Source organism: Zootoca vivipara, chromosome 11, assembly GCF_965207765.1.
Source record: "Zootoca vivipara chromosome 11, rZooViv2.hap1.1, whole genome shotgun sequence".
NCBI lineage: Eukaryota > Metazoa > Chordata > Lepidosauria > Squamata > Lacertidae > Zootoca > Zootoca vivipara.
In genome coordinates this window covers 52,986,615-53,003,283 of record NC_142594.1, presented here as the reverse complement: position 1 = coordinate 53,003,283, position 16,669 = coordinate 52,986,615, and the positions used below count along the sequence as shown (strand labels likewise).

Sequence of the window (16,669 nt, the reverse complement as noted above, 5' to 3'; positions counted from 1 at the left end):
AAAGCTTCTTCTTCTTCTTCTTCTTTGGCGATCACTCGTAGCTGAGTAAGATTGTCTTCCATAAACACAGTTTTAGCAATGAGTCCGTAAGTGACTGTGGGGGGCCAATTCTGGATCCACACGTCCTTCCACAGTGGGGACATTGGTTTCCAGGTGGGAGTTGATCACGGTGTGGGTTTGTCAAGCATGCCTTCCTCTTAGCACATTTCTCCAAAAAGGAAGTATAAAATAAGACAGAAATGGTCCAGTTGCTGGCAATGACCTCACTGCGCTCCAGCAGCCTGTCTTAAATACAGTTCAGAAGAGAGGGGCCTTCTCACCAGGCTAGATGTTTAGCATTCCACTCTCTTCTCTCTTTCATCCTTCCATTTATATCCTGTGAGTGCCAAGTGGTGTTGAACAATCATCCCTATCTGTTGCAAGACTTGTAAATTGCTCCAAGGTGGTGCTGTGTGTTTGGGTTGTGGCGTGAGAAACTTCGCCTCTGAGAAGTGCGAGAGAGGCATATAGCCACCATCATTGAGCCCTAGTTTCATTTATCTCTGTCGCTGTGTTTGATGCGAGTGCTCACTTAGGTATCACTTTACCGCATTTCCTTTCAGAAGCAGGAAACTGCTTCATCAAAGACCTTTCGGACCTGAAGCTGGAGGAAAATAAAAAAGCAGTTCTTACTTGCGAAACCAAGAAGCCGGCTTCTGCAGTGACGTGGAGGAAAGGGATTACCGACCTCAAGGCGAGCAAGAAATACGAGATCAGCCAGAAGGGGAAAGTCCTGCAACTCACTGTGAACGACTTACAGGAAGACGACAGTGACATTTATACCTGTGACATTGGCGAGACCCAGTCAAGCGCAAAGGTGGTAGTGGAAGGTACGAACGCTGTGTGGTTTGTCACATTAGTTAGTAAATTGCCATGGGGGGTGGGGGAATTCAGCCTGTGGTCCCAGCATTTAGATTTTGTCAAATAATTGGAAAAGGCCATAGTTTGGTGGTCAAGCAAACTCAGTGCAGCTGAGAAAGTCTCCTGCTTGAAACCCTCGGATAGCTCAGTCAGTAGAACATGAGACCCTGAATCTCAGGGCTGTGGGTCCGAGACCCATGTTGGGGGGGAAAAGATGCCCGCATTGCAAGGGGTTGGACTCGATGACCCTCATGGTCCCTTCCGACTCTACAGTTCTGTGATTCTATGAGAGCTGCTGCAAGTTACTGTCAAAAATTCTAGACAGATGATTGAATTAACTTGATATAAAGCAGCTTCCTATGTTCTCTCCAGAGCATGTAAGGAAACCAGAACGCTGGAGCAGTTCTTACATTAATGTAATGTCCTTTTGCCTAAGATGGAGTTGGTGCAACAAATAGCCCAAGCCGCTGTGGATCAGCCATTCCCAACCTCATGCCTTCCTGGTGATGCTGGACTTCAACTGCCATCAGCCTCAGCAAGCATATCCAGTGGTCAGGGGCGATGGGAGTTGTAGTCCAACAACAATAATTTATAATTTGTACAACATTTGTAGGGCACCACGTTGGAGGAAGGCTGCTGTAGATTGTAACCATGATTTGTCTAATTAAACTAGTCTCAGGCACAGTGAAATCTGTATTGGCATATACTGTATTTATTACAACATGTAACTTTTTCATATTCTTTCCTTTATCAGCAATCATGGACGTGTATCTAAGTCTCTTTAGATTACAGGCCCATGTTAAGTGACAGGCACTTCTCTTTGAACTATGCCTTACAATGGAAACTTCTTGATGCTTTCAGGGGCGTACCCAGGATCAAAGCTAGGGGGGGCAAGAGAGGGAGGGAAGGAAGGAGGGAGGGAGGGAGGGAAGAGAGAGAAGGAAGGAAGGAAGGAGAGAGAGAGAGAGAGAGAGAGAGAGAGAGAGAGAGAGAGGAGGGAGGGAGGGAGGGAAGGAGAAAAAGGAAGAAAGAAAGGGGGAAGGAAGGAAGGAAGTAGCTCCCATCTGCCCCCCCAGCTCAGGCTGCTCCTCCCCCCTCCCACATTCCTGTCGCTGGCTGCGGCTGCGGAGGGGGCAGAAACAGCCAGATTTTCATAACCCACAGCGACTTTTCCCCTTCAGTTTTTGGAGGGAAAAACTGCAGGTTATGGTCCGTAAAATACGGTAATATTTTTTTTGCTTCGGGGGGGGCAGCTGTCCCCCTGCCCCTCGCTGGGTACGCCCATGGATGCTTATTGTGTGCTCGTGTTCCTTTTCCAGGCCAATAACAAAAGGCCTGGAATATGCATGTTTGATTTAAAGATGTCTGCTATACTCAAGTGGTTGATCCCTACAACACAATATGTGATGCACAATAGGTTTGGAATAAAACTGAATCAGGTGCCAATGGGTTGTATCAGGGGGATGGTACTTTCAGATGCAATCGTCACTCAAAGGATCTGCTACTTTGAGGCATTTAATGAGGAATCCAATAATGAAAAATGACCCAGGCATGAAGACTGCAATACAGTAGAGAGTAAACTAGATGAAGGCAAGCACTAGATTCTTCTAATTTGTCTGATGGTGGAAGCAAAAGGGTGAGGAAGTTGCAGTTCAAAGCTGCTAAACAAGGCAGTGCCTCATCGGAGGTGAGATGCTTTTCACATGGCGCTACAGCTCATTTCTGTCTGGACTTGATGTTGGATTCTGACCTGGAGACCAGCAACTTGGACCACTCAAGCAAGCAGACTCAATTCTTCTCTGTGTCATCATACTAGCTACCCAAAACTTCTCAGCTTCCCTGTATGGTCTCAGCAGACCAATTTTAGGCTTTAGATTGGAGCAACGTCTGCATTACCTTGGAGCTTTCCAAGGTCCTGAAAAGAACATAAGAAGAGCCCTGCTGGATCAGGCCAAAGGCCCATTTAGTCCAACATCCTGTTTCCCTCAGTTGCCAACCAATTGCCTGTGCCTAACCCACAAGCAGGACATGAGAGCAACATCACTCTCCCCACCTGTGATTCCCAGCAGCTGGCATTCAGAAGCATACAGCCTCCATTCCAGCAATTGTTGTACTGGCCCAGAAAGTGCCTTTGGATGCTGTTACTTGCAAATATAAAGAAGGACCAGTGGTGCTGAGTCCCCATTGGAACTGATGGGGTGGAAGACAGGGAGCCAGAGCCAATGACAAGAAGAGCCAGCTAGCTTTAGTTTTGTCCCCATCCTTCTCCCTGTTGAGTTCTACACAGGCAAAACAGGGACCAAGGGTGAAGAAACTGACAGGCAGTGCCACCCCTGAACTGGATGCAAGCAAGAAGGCAGGCAGGCAAGAGCTGACTGAGAGCAGGCTGGGATTGGTGGGGCAGTGTGCCATTCACCCTAGTGGACCAGCCTCTACTCTTCAGGTGCATACTGTCTCCAACAGCGGAGGTAAAACATGACCATTGTGGATACTAGCTGTTATCCTCCAAGTTTATTATTGACCTGGCTGCAAATAATCTGTAAGTTCTAAACCATTTTGGGAGGCATCTTTAACTTCCGGAATACCCCGTCAAGATTTGAAGACCCCCTTCTTTTGTATAAAACGGAAAGTGAGATATAGAAGGTGATACAAAGAAATGGGAATCTCCCAGTGGTGCAGTAATAAAACTGCTAGCACATCTGCAAAGCTAAAAAGGGTCTGCTATGGTTTCAAATTGGATGGGAAACCACCTGTTGAGATTTCTGCATTGCAGGGGCCTGCACTAGATGACCCTCGGGTACCTTCCAGCTCTACAATTCTGCGATTCATTGTCAAGCCAGGAGAGCAAATATTCTCATTCTAATGGAAATAAATGATAGTTGTGTTGTATTAAGCACTCTGATTATGAATGCTAAGTTTGCAACTGGGTTGAAAATGATCTCTTACTGGTCCAGTCTATTCTACATGATTTCATCAGTGGACTTCATAGTTGAATATGAAATCAACTGAAGTGTTTCTCTTTGGACCAGAGAGCACTCCAGGTGTCAACAGAATCCAGAGCAGGGGTCCCCAGACTACGGCCCGGGGGCCGGATGCGGCCCAATTGGCCTGCCAATCCGGCCCGCGACGACCCCCGCCGCCCGCTCTTACGGCGCGCAGCGCGGCAGCGCTCTTCCGGGTCGGGAAAAAAGTGCCGAAAATCCTTTGTGCGCATGCGTATGGGCCTCTCCCGACCCGGAAGAGGTCATTTCTGGTGCACTTCCGGGGCGGGGGAGGCCCATACGCATGCGCACAACGGATTTTTGGCGCTTTTTCCACCCTGGAAGTGTGCCGTCGCGCCAGTAAGCGCCCGTGCGCATGCGCACGGGCGCACACTCCCCCGCCCTCCGGCCTGCCGCACGATCGGCGCAGTGGGAACCGGCCCAAACGCCGGTAAGTCTGGGGACCCCTGATCCAGAGTATTCTACTTGAAAGAAATTATTCTCCTTGAGTACGTAGAATGGATGCACTTTATCAGCTTATACAACTCTCTGACGAATATAATCGGTAGCGCCAAATGCCTGGAAAGAATTCACATGGTGCATGGAATGTTGCCTCCATAATCAAAAGAAGGATTGCTGCTAATGTTGGTATACTATGGATATCTGATCAATATTAGTTTCCACCTGTTCTGTTGTTTAAAGATCTTTTTCTGTTGTGCTGAGGCAAACTTCTATTTCTGAAGGTGCAAAAGGGGAGAGTCAACGAACTGAAAATTTGTTGAGAGACAACAACTCCCAGCTCCCTAAAGTACATACCCAGTTTTATTTGCTTGGAAATAGTTTTCCTCTAAACGAAATTACAGAAGGATGGCAAGTTTCTAGAAATGGAAGATGGGAAACCGTGCTAGAAGAGTAGATCATGATGGGATCATGTTGAGAAGGGTTCTCATAGAATTATAGAATTAATTCTCAGAGAATTATAGAATAGAATTGCAGAGTTGGAAGGGACCACGAGGGTCATCTACTCCAACCCCCTGCAGGGCAGGAATATTTTGCCCAACATGGGAATTGAACTCACAATCCAAGATTAAGAGCCTTCAGCAACTGAGCTATTGAGGCAATCGTCAATATTTCATTGGCATTCCCTTCCTGTACTGGCCCCTCTGTGTTTGTGTGACCTGTCTACAGAAAGTGTGGACTAGCAGGAAGGGGGCAGGATAGTCCTTTGGCTTGGAGGCAAGTGTCTGCTTCAGAAGAGATGTCCCTCTTCAATAATCTTATGCTGGAAGGGAGTTTGAAATGTGATGTGAAATTACCAAATGGCAAATCCTACCTCTTTTTTTTAAAGAAAGATACATAACTCATAAGCTTCTTCCCAATCCTTTGACTACATATGTACTGTAACTCCACCTCACTGTCTGCCAACGGAAACTATTTTTGAACTATCATTGAGTATCTACATATTCGCTGTTGTCTGTTATGCCAAAAATCCACTTTATTTTGCCAAAGTCCACATAAGATACCTAGATGGGTATCTTATGTTATGTGCTATGTGTTAATTAGATATTATCTGCTTTGGGTCTTTACCATATGTCTAAATCAATGGGTGGGGAACTGTAAATCTTACAGTTCAGGTGAAACTAATTGCATTATTTCCTTTTTAAAAAATAGCATTAAGTTATCAAGCAGGTAAGTGTAATATTTTTAGGTTCTCCCCCCCCCCCCAATGTGGAGAATAGGTGGTTAGAACAGTTGATAACTGACATTTCCATCAGTTGAATAATAATAATAATAATAATAATAATAATAATAATAATTACTTTTAATATTTGTTTCAAATTCCTTCCTGCAAAAGCTGTTGGGGAAGCAAAGAACGCACGACTTTTCTTAAGCCTCTCCTCCTGCCCATGTTCACCTTCTTCAATTCTGCATTTTAGCCCTGCCAGTTCTTTTTCAACAAGAACTGCAGAACAGGGAAGCTGAGGAAGGAAGCAAGGTGCGCCTTACCTGTGAGCTTAACAAGGCAGACCTGCCGGTGCAGTGGATGAAGGGAAATGAAGTCCTGCAGGCTGGCGACAAGTATGAATTGAAGCAGCGTGGCACTGTGGCAGAGCTAGTAATCCGGGATGTAAAGAGTTCTGATGCTGGGGATTATACCTGCAGCACTGGCGAACTAAAGACCTCGGCTCGAGTGCAAGTGACGGGTAGGAAGAGCCACTAGTTTCGCTGTGCTCGGTTATCTATACCATAATTTAATAGTGGGCCTTCACGGAAAGGCCATGCATGCTATATTTGCTCACCGCAGTATCATGCTGCGTATATGCAACTCGACCTCTGTGAGTGCCTGATCCCAAAATGCATTTGTATGCATTAGGCGACATGTGTCTAACGCCATACCATTCTGCTTCCATCACCCATGGTTGAATCTCTGGCCTATGTTGTAGGGCTAAGTCTCTGTAAATAAGTTCCGTGTTTGTAGGATCCAAGTTAACCATCTCTGCAGCGGATATATGACAATGGAATGATGTTTTGCAGATCGAGGGCCACATTTCCTTCTGGGCAGCCTTCCAGGGGCCACATGCCAGTGGTGGGCAGGGCCAAAGGCAAAAGGGAGCAGAGCAAGTGGTGTGAATTTTACCTTGGTACAGTAGGCGAGTTTCGACACCCACTTGCCCACCTCTCTTTATCCTCTAATCCAGGGAAGCAGAGTTCAAGGACACATTCCAGCCAGGCAAAAACACCCAAAGAGAGTGCAAAATGGGGCTTCTGAGAGGCATAACTAGGGAAAGGGTTTGTGACCTGGGGAAGAGCCCCAAGGGCCACACAGAAAGGCTTTGAGGGCCACATGTTGCCTCTGGGTCTGAGGTTCTCCACCCCGGATCCAAAGTGATAGCTCTGATGATAAGTTATTTTTGCCAGACTCCCAAGCAAGCCATTTTCTTTCCGAGCTGCTCCACTGCAGTTGGGTTGTGGGGTTCACAGGACAGAACGCTCCTACATATGAAAACACCAAGTGTCAGGGAGATGGGTTGTAGCTGGACCTTCTCCCTGAAATGCTAGTTTTCTGTTGGCAGGGAGAACTAGGATTTCGACACTACCTCCCTGAAGCCAAAACTATCAACAAAATTTGAGTTTTTCACCTGTCCCTGTGTATTGGAGGGGTGTGGGGTGGGAGTGGTCCTCGCTGCGTGTGGCTGTTACATGCAGTTTCCTCCCACAGTGCCTAACTTTTGCCATTTCCCCTCCACCCTGGTTGTTGTACATTGTAGCCTTGCCAGTTCTTTTTAAGCAAGAGCTTAAAGATGTGGAAAAGGAAGAAGGAGACACTGTAGCTTTGCGCTGCGTACTCAACAAGCCGGACGCGCCCGTGGCCTGGAAGAAAGGAACAACGGTCCTTCGGACTAGTGACAAATATAAGATGAAGCAGGAGGGGTGTGTGGCTGAGCTGTTCATCCACAATTCAGAGCCAGAGGATGGTGGGAGATACACCTGTGATGCCGGAGATAAGCAGAGCACAGCTCAGGTCAAAATCCATGGTAGGGCAATGGGGATCCATCCATCTCATTATTTCATTCATTCCCATTTTAGATGTATTTCCTCTGAGTTTTAGCTCGCTGAGCGAATATGTGGTATAGAATCTTACCAGCTTGATATTTTTTAGGAAGTTCATTGGGGTGTTCCCTGTTGTGTTTATTACAGAGGGCCCCTCCAAAGTGGGGAGTTTTTTTCCCCTAGGGTGTTTTTTTTCCTTTGGTGGGTCTATCCCGCAACATGTACATTAATGCAATAATCGTGCATTAGTGATGGATTTATACTGGAGTGTCCACACAGTGTTGTTCTGCAATGCTTCTGCGGCATTCTTGCATTCTTGCTGCCTGGAGGGGGAACACTTGCACGACAAGAGTGGGACAAAAAGCAAAGCCCAGGTCATTTGCGGGGTATGAAACGTTACAGGATTTCAACAGGAAGTTACAGGACATGATTGCAAACAAAGCAGTATGCCAGCCACGAAACTTTTGCAGGCGCAAAAAACATTGAAAACGGGATTGCGTATAACTGCCCCAATACCATCATGAGCGCAATTAATCATGAATGCACAATAAAAACCACATCTGGAGGAGCCCTTGCATGTTTGGAAAATTTGTATCCTGGCTTTTCTGTTGAGTGTGCACTCTCAGGTAGGCTCCGCCCCTTTTAACTATGTGAATATCTCTGCCTCCCCCCCCCCCACAGATAGGTTCATCAGAACTAAGGTTTGTCAGGAACCTCAAAGGGCTGTGATGTGGGGAGGCGGACCAGGAACTTCTGCCATTGTCTCAGGGATTGGGGTGCTGCGCACGGCCATGCAAAGGGTGCCCTCCAGTTGATGGGAGAGCGGTCATTATTGAGCATTCATCCTGATTTGTTTGTGCGGAGATGACATCAGCTATTTAATGAGCAACCATTCTGATTTGTTAGACAACGTTGCGTGAAAGGTGTTATCCCATACTTCCCCATACGTTTCCCCATAACTTTCCTTATTGTAAGAAAGTCCCGTCTTTGAGGGTGGTGATTTTTGTGCGTGTGCAAGACTGCCCAGTTAACTACAGATGCACAGCCTCAATTTGCTGGTATGTGCTGAATCCCACCCAGCAATAGCAATAGTCTGGAAGCACCCTAAATCTTTGTCATAATGAGCCAGGGAATTTTGTGATGGCAGCCATAATAAGCCTAAACTGCTTGGGAGTTTCAGTGGTTCGTGGAGAGCCTTTGGGCCTAGGAAAAGAGGGGTAGACTAGACAAGGCCCAAGGGAAGGAGGGTTGGGACATGGAAGAGTTCAAAAGAATGGTAGGAAGAAGAGAGGTCCAGAGTGGGGGATGAGTCTGAGAGGGGAATGAAAACCAGGGGGAAGAAAAGTCAGAGAAGAGAGGCATAACTTCCCAGTGGCTGCAGAGATGAGAAAAGTTTAGATGTTTGATTTGAAATGACCCTATGAAATCTTGGGTTGGAGGCAGTGTCGTGTATAACTGAATAAGATGCTAATGCTGGCAAGTCATCCTCATGTGTGTGTATATACATTTAAAATCCCTTCATCCTCCAGCCATACCTACCCGCTTCAAAGAACTACTAAAGAACACGGAAGCGACACAAGGTGGGATAGTTACTCTGCACTGTGAGCTGAATAAGTCTGCTCCAGTGGAGTGGATGAAGGGGCAGAAAGGCCTGAGGCCCAGCAGCAAATACAGAATGAAGAAAGAAGGAACTGTGGCTGAATTGACGATCCACGATCTAGACCTCAAGGATGCTGGGGATTACACATGTTCCTCTGGAGACCAAAAGACAACAGCTGTCTTAACAGTGAATGGTAAAAACACAACGACACGACCAGGCTTTTGGAGTGATTCTGCCATCTCTCTCTCCCCCCCAATTTATGTTCTGACATAGCTCCGTCTTCGGCTTCACTTTCCCTTCGTTTCGTCCTTCGCTGTCATGCCGGCATGCAGCCCCCCCTCCTGCTTTACCCTTCTCCAGTTTCGCAGGATGTAAGGTGTTGCTGTTGCATGCTTACGCGATTTGCAAAGTTCCTCTCGCGAATGGTCATGGCATGACATGCGCAAGGTATGAGATGTACTGTGTGGTTCTATCATCCTCATTAAGAAAAGGTTGGCCATTTCATATCTGAGTTATTATTTCAATTCTCTGGCCAGCCTCCTTTTAATGGGGCACCCCTTCATTCCTAAGGATAATCCCATTCGGAAGTTCTTTTCTGTCCCCCTCCCCAGTTGGAAATTGGCAGGATTTGTTGGAAGCATGTTCAGGATGGTTCCCCATAACTTGGGTGTGTGTGTGTGTGTGTGAATTGCACATTTCAGCAGCATGAAGCGAGAGAGAGAGAGAGGCTCCGCATAACCTGCCGTTGTTGACACAGTATCTGTTCATTCTGCGTCCTTCAGCCTTGGCAGCACAGTTCAAAATGGGACTAAAGAATGAGGAAGCAACGGAGAGTGGAGCAGCCACTCTGCATTGCGAGTTGACCAAGGCCGTTGACTCCGTAGAGTGGCTGAAGGATCAAAAGGTGCTGAAACCAAGTGAAAAATACAGAATGAGGCTAGAAGGTCGCTTTGCTGAGCTGACCATCCAAGATCTGGAACTGACGGATGCTGGAAGTTACACCTGCGTGTGTGGAGATCAGAAGACCACTGCAGCTGTGAAAGTGAATGGTAATGGACCTTGTGCCCACAGTTAAAGCCTGTTACCAAACATGCTCTCTAGCCACTCTTGCAACATGTCTTTGTGGATCTCTTGCTGTTGGTCTGCTGGGGCTTCTTTTTCTTCCCTGTACTTCCCCCATATTTTGATGCATAAAATAATGCAGTTATACCTCTCCCCGCAAAATGCCCCCCGTGTTCCTGCTACATAGGGGTCTGGCGATGGTTGTGGTGCAGCGAAACCTTTGTGTTGGTTGGTCTTTGATGCCAGTTGCTTCCTACGTAGCAACATGGACCTTCCCAGTGTGCTAAAGCATCAAATGTCAGAGGTCCCCCAGTGATCTGACCCTTTCTCTCTACCCATGTTGCATTCCTTAGCACTGCCTGTCTTTTTCCAAGAAGAACTCAAAAGCAAGGAGGTTACAGAGGGGGAGACAACCGCGCTGCTCTGCACGCTGAGCAAGGCTGCCCCCGTGGAATGGCGGAAGGGGCAAAGGGCACTCAAACCAGGTGGCAAATACGAAATTAAGCAGGAGGGTCCTTGTGCTGAGCTGGTGATCCATGACTTGGATGTCGCAGATTCTGGAGACTACACCTGCACATGCGGAGGACAGAAGACTACAGCTAGCTTGACAGTGAATGGTAAAGAAAAGAAATATAGAGATATAATGTGTACCTTATATATAGTCAGACTTCTCTTGCAGTTTTTCTTCTGAAATTAAACCCAACAGCACTCTTCCTAATCCACACATGTCACATTCCTCCTCTCCTTAAAACACCCCTTTGGTGTTGAAATATACTCGGAGTCGAGAGTGAATTTCATGCTCTTTATTCAGCTTTTAGTCATCAAGGAGAAGAAGAGAAGAAGAATGCCCTTTTCCCAAAACCATCTGCTTATATACATTATTTACACAATGGGCTTTGCGTGATTAGCTACTTCAGGGCTACAACTGTGGGCCAATCAGTTTGTGGATTGACTTCTGCCAGCAGCCTGATTGGCTGCTCCTGCAGGCCAATCAGGTTGCGGGTTCACTTCTGCCAGCCGCCTGATTGGCTGCTCCTGCAGGCCAATCAGGTTGCGGATTCACTTCCACCTGGAGTTGGATTGGGTGACTCCTGCGGACCAATCAGACTGCTGATTCTGGATCCTATTGTTCTATGATTCAGCTCAGTACATAACAGGTGTGGATTCTGGAACTTCTTCCTCACAACAGATGCATGGACCCTCTCAAGTGAATGCATGTTTTCCCCACATGCCAGTTACGAATTTACAGGCTCAGAAATGTTGGAAAGCTTCACTGGGTCTTCATCACACTTTGTTTCCCTAAGGAAACAAGTTATTTTCACTCAGTCTTCAGTCAGTGAGATCCAGAGAATTTCTGCATTGGTTGGAGTTGCGGGAGGAGGGCCTTTTGTTAGGACTTGTCACGAAGAATTGCTCGGGGGTGTTCAATTCATTCCCCATCTCCAAATCTGTTAATTGTTAAATGAACAGTCAGACCGTAACTGGGAGTGGTGCCATTTTCAGTGTAGGATTAATTGGAAGCTACTGGGATAGAATCAAGGAGGCACTTTAGGTCAAGGCCACAAAAGGTTGAAGTTTATAATTCGATTCTGAAACCCTGCAGCTGGGCAGAATAGGCATCTCCTGGATGAGCATAATTTAATGCGGTGAAAAGACAAGCCCCAAGTAAATCACTGCATTGACACCGATAGCACACTTATAATTGTTTGCTAAGAGGAGGGTAGTTACAGGTAGGTAGCCGTGTTGGTCTGCCGTAGTTGAAACAAAATAAAAAAAATTCCTTCCAGTAGCACCTTAGAGACCAACTAAGTTTGTCATTGGTATGAGCTTTCGTGTGCATGCACACTTCTTCAGGTAGTAGTTCACAATCTCGAGGGTCTCAGTTTTGATGGATTCCTGTCCTGTTGTTACCTCCACCCTGCAGTCCTGCCTACACTTTTCACGAAAGCCTTGAAGGACGAAGAAGCTACAGAAGGCAAAGCCGCCACTCTGCGGTGCGAGCTGAACAAGGCCTCTGCCACTGTGGAGTGGAAGAAAGGACACAAGACCCTTAAGCAAGGCAGCAAGTACAAAATGAGGCAGGAGGGCGCCATTGCTGAGCTTATCATCCAAGGCCTGGAGCTAACAGATTCTGGGAGTTACAGCTGCGTGTGTGGAGAGCAGCAGACTGTGGCATCTTTGGAAGTCAAGGGTAAACAAAAAACCCCAAGCTCACAACCCACTCACCAACCCAGTTTCTACCTTTTCTACCCATACTATTGTCAAAGGTGTTACCGTTATCCTTCTTGGCTTATTTTTGGAATCCAGATCCACAGCATGACTGATAGAACTCAATATTTTCATAAGTGTGTGTGTGGGAGGGAGTCTTCTTAGAGAGGTTGGAATCCAGATGTTTTGGGTGCTACTTCTAAGGCCACAGCCCTTTTTAATTCCACATATACCTCTCCATTCCTCTATTTCCTGTCTTTCAGAGGAAATGGATTTTCCAGGTAGGTTGAGACAGCCAATATTTCCCCTGAATGGGTGATGCCTTTCACTGCCTCTGAGTGATGGGACTTCAGTGGTTGCATGCAGGGGTAAGCATCAATTTCTTTTTCCTCCCCCCCGCCGCTTACTTTTGCCCTCTATCCTTATTACCACCTTCTCAGCCCTCCCCGTGCTTTTCAAAGAAGGACTGAAGAACAGGGAAGCCGTCGAAGGCACCACCGCCACTCTGCGTTGTGCAATGACCAAAGCTGGTGCTGAGGTGAAGTGGAGGAAGGGGCCTGAATCTCTCAAGCCAAGCGACAAGTACAGAATGAGGCAGGAAGGTGCGGCGGCTGAACTCTTGATTCGAGACCTGCAGGTGGAGGATACAGGAGATTATACCTGTGTTTGTGGAGACCAAAAGACAACAGCTGTCTTGACTGTTCATGGTAACCAAACGTTCCATGTTGCAACGGTGATGTTTCGGAATCTGCCTTCTCTCTGTAGATTTACTGACTTTGTGTTGCCTTTGTTTGTTGTTTCCCTCCTTTGTTCCCCTCAATCTGTCTGTTTCTCTGTCGGTTGCTTGTTAACATACCTTGTATTGTCTCCAGCATGAGTGAGTGTGGGCTCGTCCACACTTCTGCTTGTCCTTTGCCTAGAAAGCTCAGATCCAAGCGGGTTTCTGCTTGTGACCCACCCCTTTACCAGGGAAAGCTTGCTCTTTAGTTCTCAATCAGAACAAACAGCAATCTGCTGAAAACTTGAATGGCTGTCTGCTCTGATTGTGCACTAAAGAGTGGTTTTCTTGGGGGGAAGCAGTGGGACGAGAGGAAGTGTGGATAAGCTCTGTGTCATAAATACATCCTTAATGTTGCAGCCAGTGGTTTGCACTGAAATCCCAGTTGTAAAAATTTGCGTCTTCATTATCTGTTGGCAGCACTGGAGTAGAATCTCTGCAATTCTGGAGAACTGCTGAGGGATGTGTCAGTAGAGCACTTTGAATGCTTCCTCCTACACACTTCTTGCTTATTGTGTCATTTACGTGTTCTTGGAAATGACCCTGCAATACGGAGCTATGATAGAAGTACTGGAAATCGGGGACCATGCTGCTCTTTCACATCACCAAGGCAGTTTTCTACAGCCTGAAACCATCTCTGGAAGATTTTTAACTGGACACTTCTTGAAAACTCAGTTACAACCCGTTTTATAATATTGTTTCATGCCACCCCAATCTCCTTGCTGTACGAGATTCTAGGTGTTGCAGGCATACTTACTGGAGTCTGTGTTCCCTTTTGCGACAATGATATGTGGTTTTTTAAAAATACATATATACAACCTGGGTCTGGATGGAGAGAGCGCAAAGCATTCACATCCCAAGAAGGTCCTGTTCCTCCCATTGCTGCAGCCTCCGATTCCAAGAGACCCCAAACACCATGTATGACCTTCCCGCTCCCAACTCTGGGATTGTCTTTTGCTAATTTCGTACAAAGTTTACCATAATGAAGGACAAAAGTGGAAAGGACCTAACAGAAGCAGAAGGCATCAAGAAGAGGTGGCAAGAATACACAGAGGAATTATATCAGAAAGATATGGAGGTCTCGTACGCCCCAGGTAGTGTGGTTGCTGACCTTGAGCCAGACATCCTGGAGAGTGAAGTCAAATGGGCCTTAGAAAGCACTGCTAATAACAAGGCCAGTGGAAGTGATGATATTCCAGCTGAACTATTTAAAATTTTAAAAGGTGATGCTGTTAAGGTGCTACACTCAATATGCCAGCAAGTTTGGAAAACTCAGCAGTGGCTAGAGTTATCTTCTGCAGCCCTGCCTAAGAATTGCTGGTTCCAGGTGCTTTTCAAGTTTTGAAGAACTTGAAGAGGCTGGTACATAAGCTTAGTTATGAGGCTTTTCAGGTATGGTTCTAGCTTTCAGTCCCTGCATTGGTGTCCTAGGCTGAAACCCTAGCGAGGAAGTAAGTCCAAATGGGATTGCGCAGAACAAGATGCACATTGATGGGAAAATGGCTCATGGTGCATGTCGGGCTGGAAGACCCTTATCTGACGTGCAAAATACAGGGGAATCTGCAGGTTCCGTGTGTCAAAGCCATGTCAAATCTTCTGTAGAAGCCAATGGCATTAATTTTAGCAAAAATCGCTTCCAAGTGTTCTTCTACTGCAGCTGAAGACTCACCGTTTTGGTGTCGTTGTCCACGCAACTTCTGTTCATTCGTCTTTAAAACTCACTGTTTCTGCTTCCATTTCTTATTTTCAGTTCTGCTTATTGCATTCTTTTTTCATCCTTCCTTGCAATTTTTCCCCCATGGAAAATTCTAATGAGTCCGTATTTCCCCCCATTTTAAGGGGCAGGTGAAACGTCTTTGATGTCTGGCAGTGTTTACTGCTTTTACCGTCCTTTTTGTTTGTTTGTTTGTTTGTTTCCTTGTTTTGTTTGCATGATGTTCATATTTACATTTCATTTGTGTGTGTGTGGGCGCTTGCACACACACACACACACATTTATATTTCATTTGCGGGGGTGCTGAATGCTACTCACAAACAAATTATTTGCGGTGCTTATCATCTCTCTGTAAGAGTTTGTGTTCTGAAGTTGGATGAAATGAAATCATTACTTGTGATCTCATTTCAACAAATGATCCAGTCCACATTTCCATTTAAGTTTCATGTCCAAAATGCTGCTGGAAAAACCCGAAAGCTAGAAAACGGCTGACGTTTAAAATTCCCAGAACCTTTAAAGATTTTTATTTTTATTTTTGGCATATAATGAAACGGCATTGCTCTTTCAAAAGAGCTTGAAATGCTTTATACATGGTTCTGTTTGTTGGTGGAAAGAGGCCGGAATCTGCCATCAACAAAGCTCTGCTCTCTCAAAAGACCCTTCCAGTGGAGCTAAGCTTGGGGAACAGCTCAAGTGGTTCTGGAATATCTGGGTCATATGACACACACTCTCTATCGATATTACTCCCCTCAGCTGTGCCTGCACATTTCCAAGAAGAACTTAAAAGCCAGGAAGCCATGGAATGTGGGACGGCCGCTATGCGCTGTGAGCTGAGCAAGGCTGCCCTAGTGGAGTGGAGGAAGGGTGAGCGGCTGCTCAAACCGAGTGATAAATACAAAATCAGACAGAAGGATAATGTTGCCGAGCTGATCATCCAAGACGTCACGGAGCAGGACGCTGGAGATTACTCTTGTGTGTGCGGAGATCAAAAAACATCTGCCTCTCTAACTGTGCATGGTAAATATGATATACATGTGGCATTGACAACATTCTACAAGATGCGTTTTATACCCAGATCAGGCATCCCCAAACTTCGGCCCTCCAGATGTTTTGGACTACAATTCCCATCATCCCTGACCACTGGTCCTGTTAGCTAGGGATCATGACCTAGATTCTCCTCGGACCATGTGAAATACAGTGGTACCTCTACTTACAAATAACTCTACTACAAATTTTTCTACTTACAAATGGAGCTCCGTCCGCCATCTTGGATGCGGTTTAGATAGGATTTTTTCTACTTACGAATTTTTAGATAGGGTTGTGTGAGGGGCAAGGGGTATCGCGAAGCCCCTCCCCTCCTGAGTTCCAGCCCAGCCCAGAGCACGACTGAGAGCAGGGAAAGCTCCAGCTCAAGTGGGGAAACAGGAAGTGGGGTCCAAACGCCATTCGGAGGTTCTGATTAAAGCTGAAAAGATGTGTCTCTGTAAATAGCTCTACCTTTAGCACTGTAAATACGCAGCACCAATAAAAAGATAAAATGCAGAGCGGTGCAGAGTCGTTACTCTGAAGTAGTCCCATCCGGCCACTGTGACAGCAACCTCCGAATGGCGTTTGGCGCGTCTTGCGCCAGCATAACAACTTGGGGAGCCCCATCCTCTTCCCCCGACGCTTTCTGCGAAGTTCCGGAGTTGGGGGGATGGGTCTGCCCCCCTTTTTTTCCTCCTTCCTGTCCCACCTGGGACGCTGGCTCTTCTACCCTGCCAGAGCCTTGGACCCCACTTCCTGTTTCCCCACTTGAGCTGGAGCTTTCCCTGCTCTCAGTCGTGCTCTGGGCTGGGCTGGAACTCAGGAGGGGAGGGGCTTCGCGATACCCC

General features: G+C 46.6%; 1 protein-coding gene across 35 annotated transcripts in view; it reads left to right on the top strand.

Annotated features, from left to right (window-relative positions):
* The window catches only part of OBSCN (obscurin, cytoskeletal calmodulin and titin-interacting RhoGEF), a 304,918-nt gene that overhangs the window by 94,353 nt on the left and 193,896 nt on the right, over nucleotides 1-16,669 (top strand). For 23 of the 35 annotated variants that reach the window (XM_088654044.1, XM_088654041.1, XM_088654038.1 and 20 more), the window contains 9 exons: nucleotides 603-869; nucleotides 5,819-6,085; nucleotides 7,151-7,417; nucleotides 8,963-9,226; nucleotides 9,816-10,082; nucleotides 10,449-10,712; nucleotides 12,020-12,286; nucleotides 12,744-13,010; nucleotides 15,549-15,812. In XM_088654044.1, the coding sequence (XP_088510170.1) occupies nucleotides 603-869; nucleotides 5,819-6,085; nucleotides 7,151-7,417; nucleotides 8,963-9,226; nucleotides 9,816-10,082; nucleotides 10,449-10,712; nucleotides 12,020-12,286; nucleotides 12,744-13,010; nucleotides 15,549-15,812 (2,394 nt within the window). The remainder of the gene's footprint in view (nucleotides 1-602; nucleotides 870-5,818; nucleotides 6,086-7,150; nucleotides 7,418-8,962; nucleotides 9,227-9,815; nucleotides 10,083-10,448; nucleotides 10,713-12,019; nucleotides 12,287-12,743; nucleotides 13,011-15,548; nucleotides 15,813-16,669) is intronic. The other 12 variants (XM_088654052.1, XM_088654051.1, XM_088654050.1 and 9 more) reach the window with 8 other exon arrangements.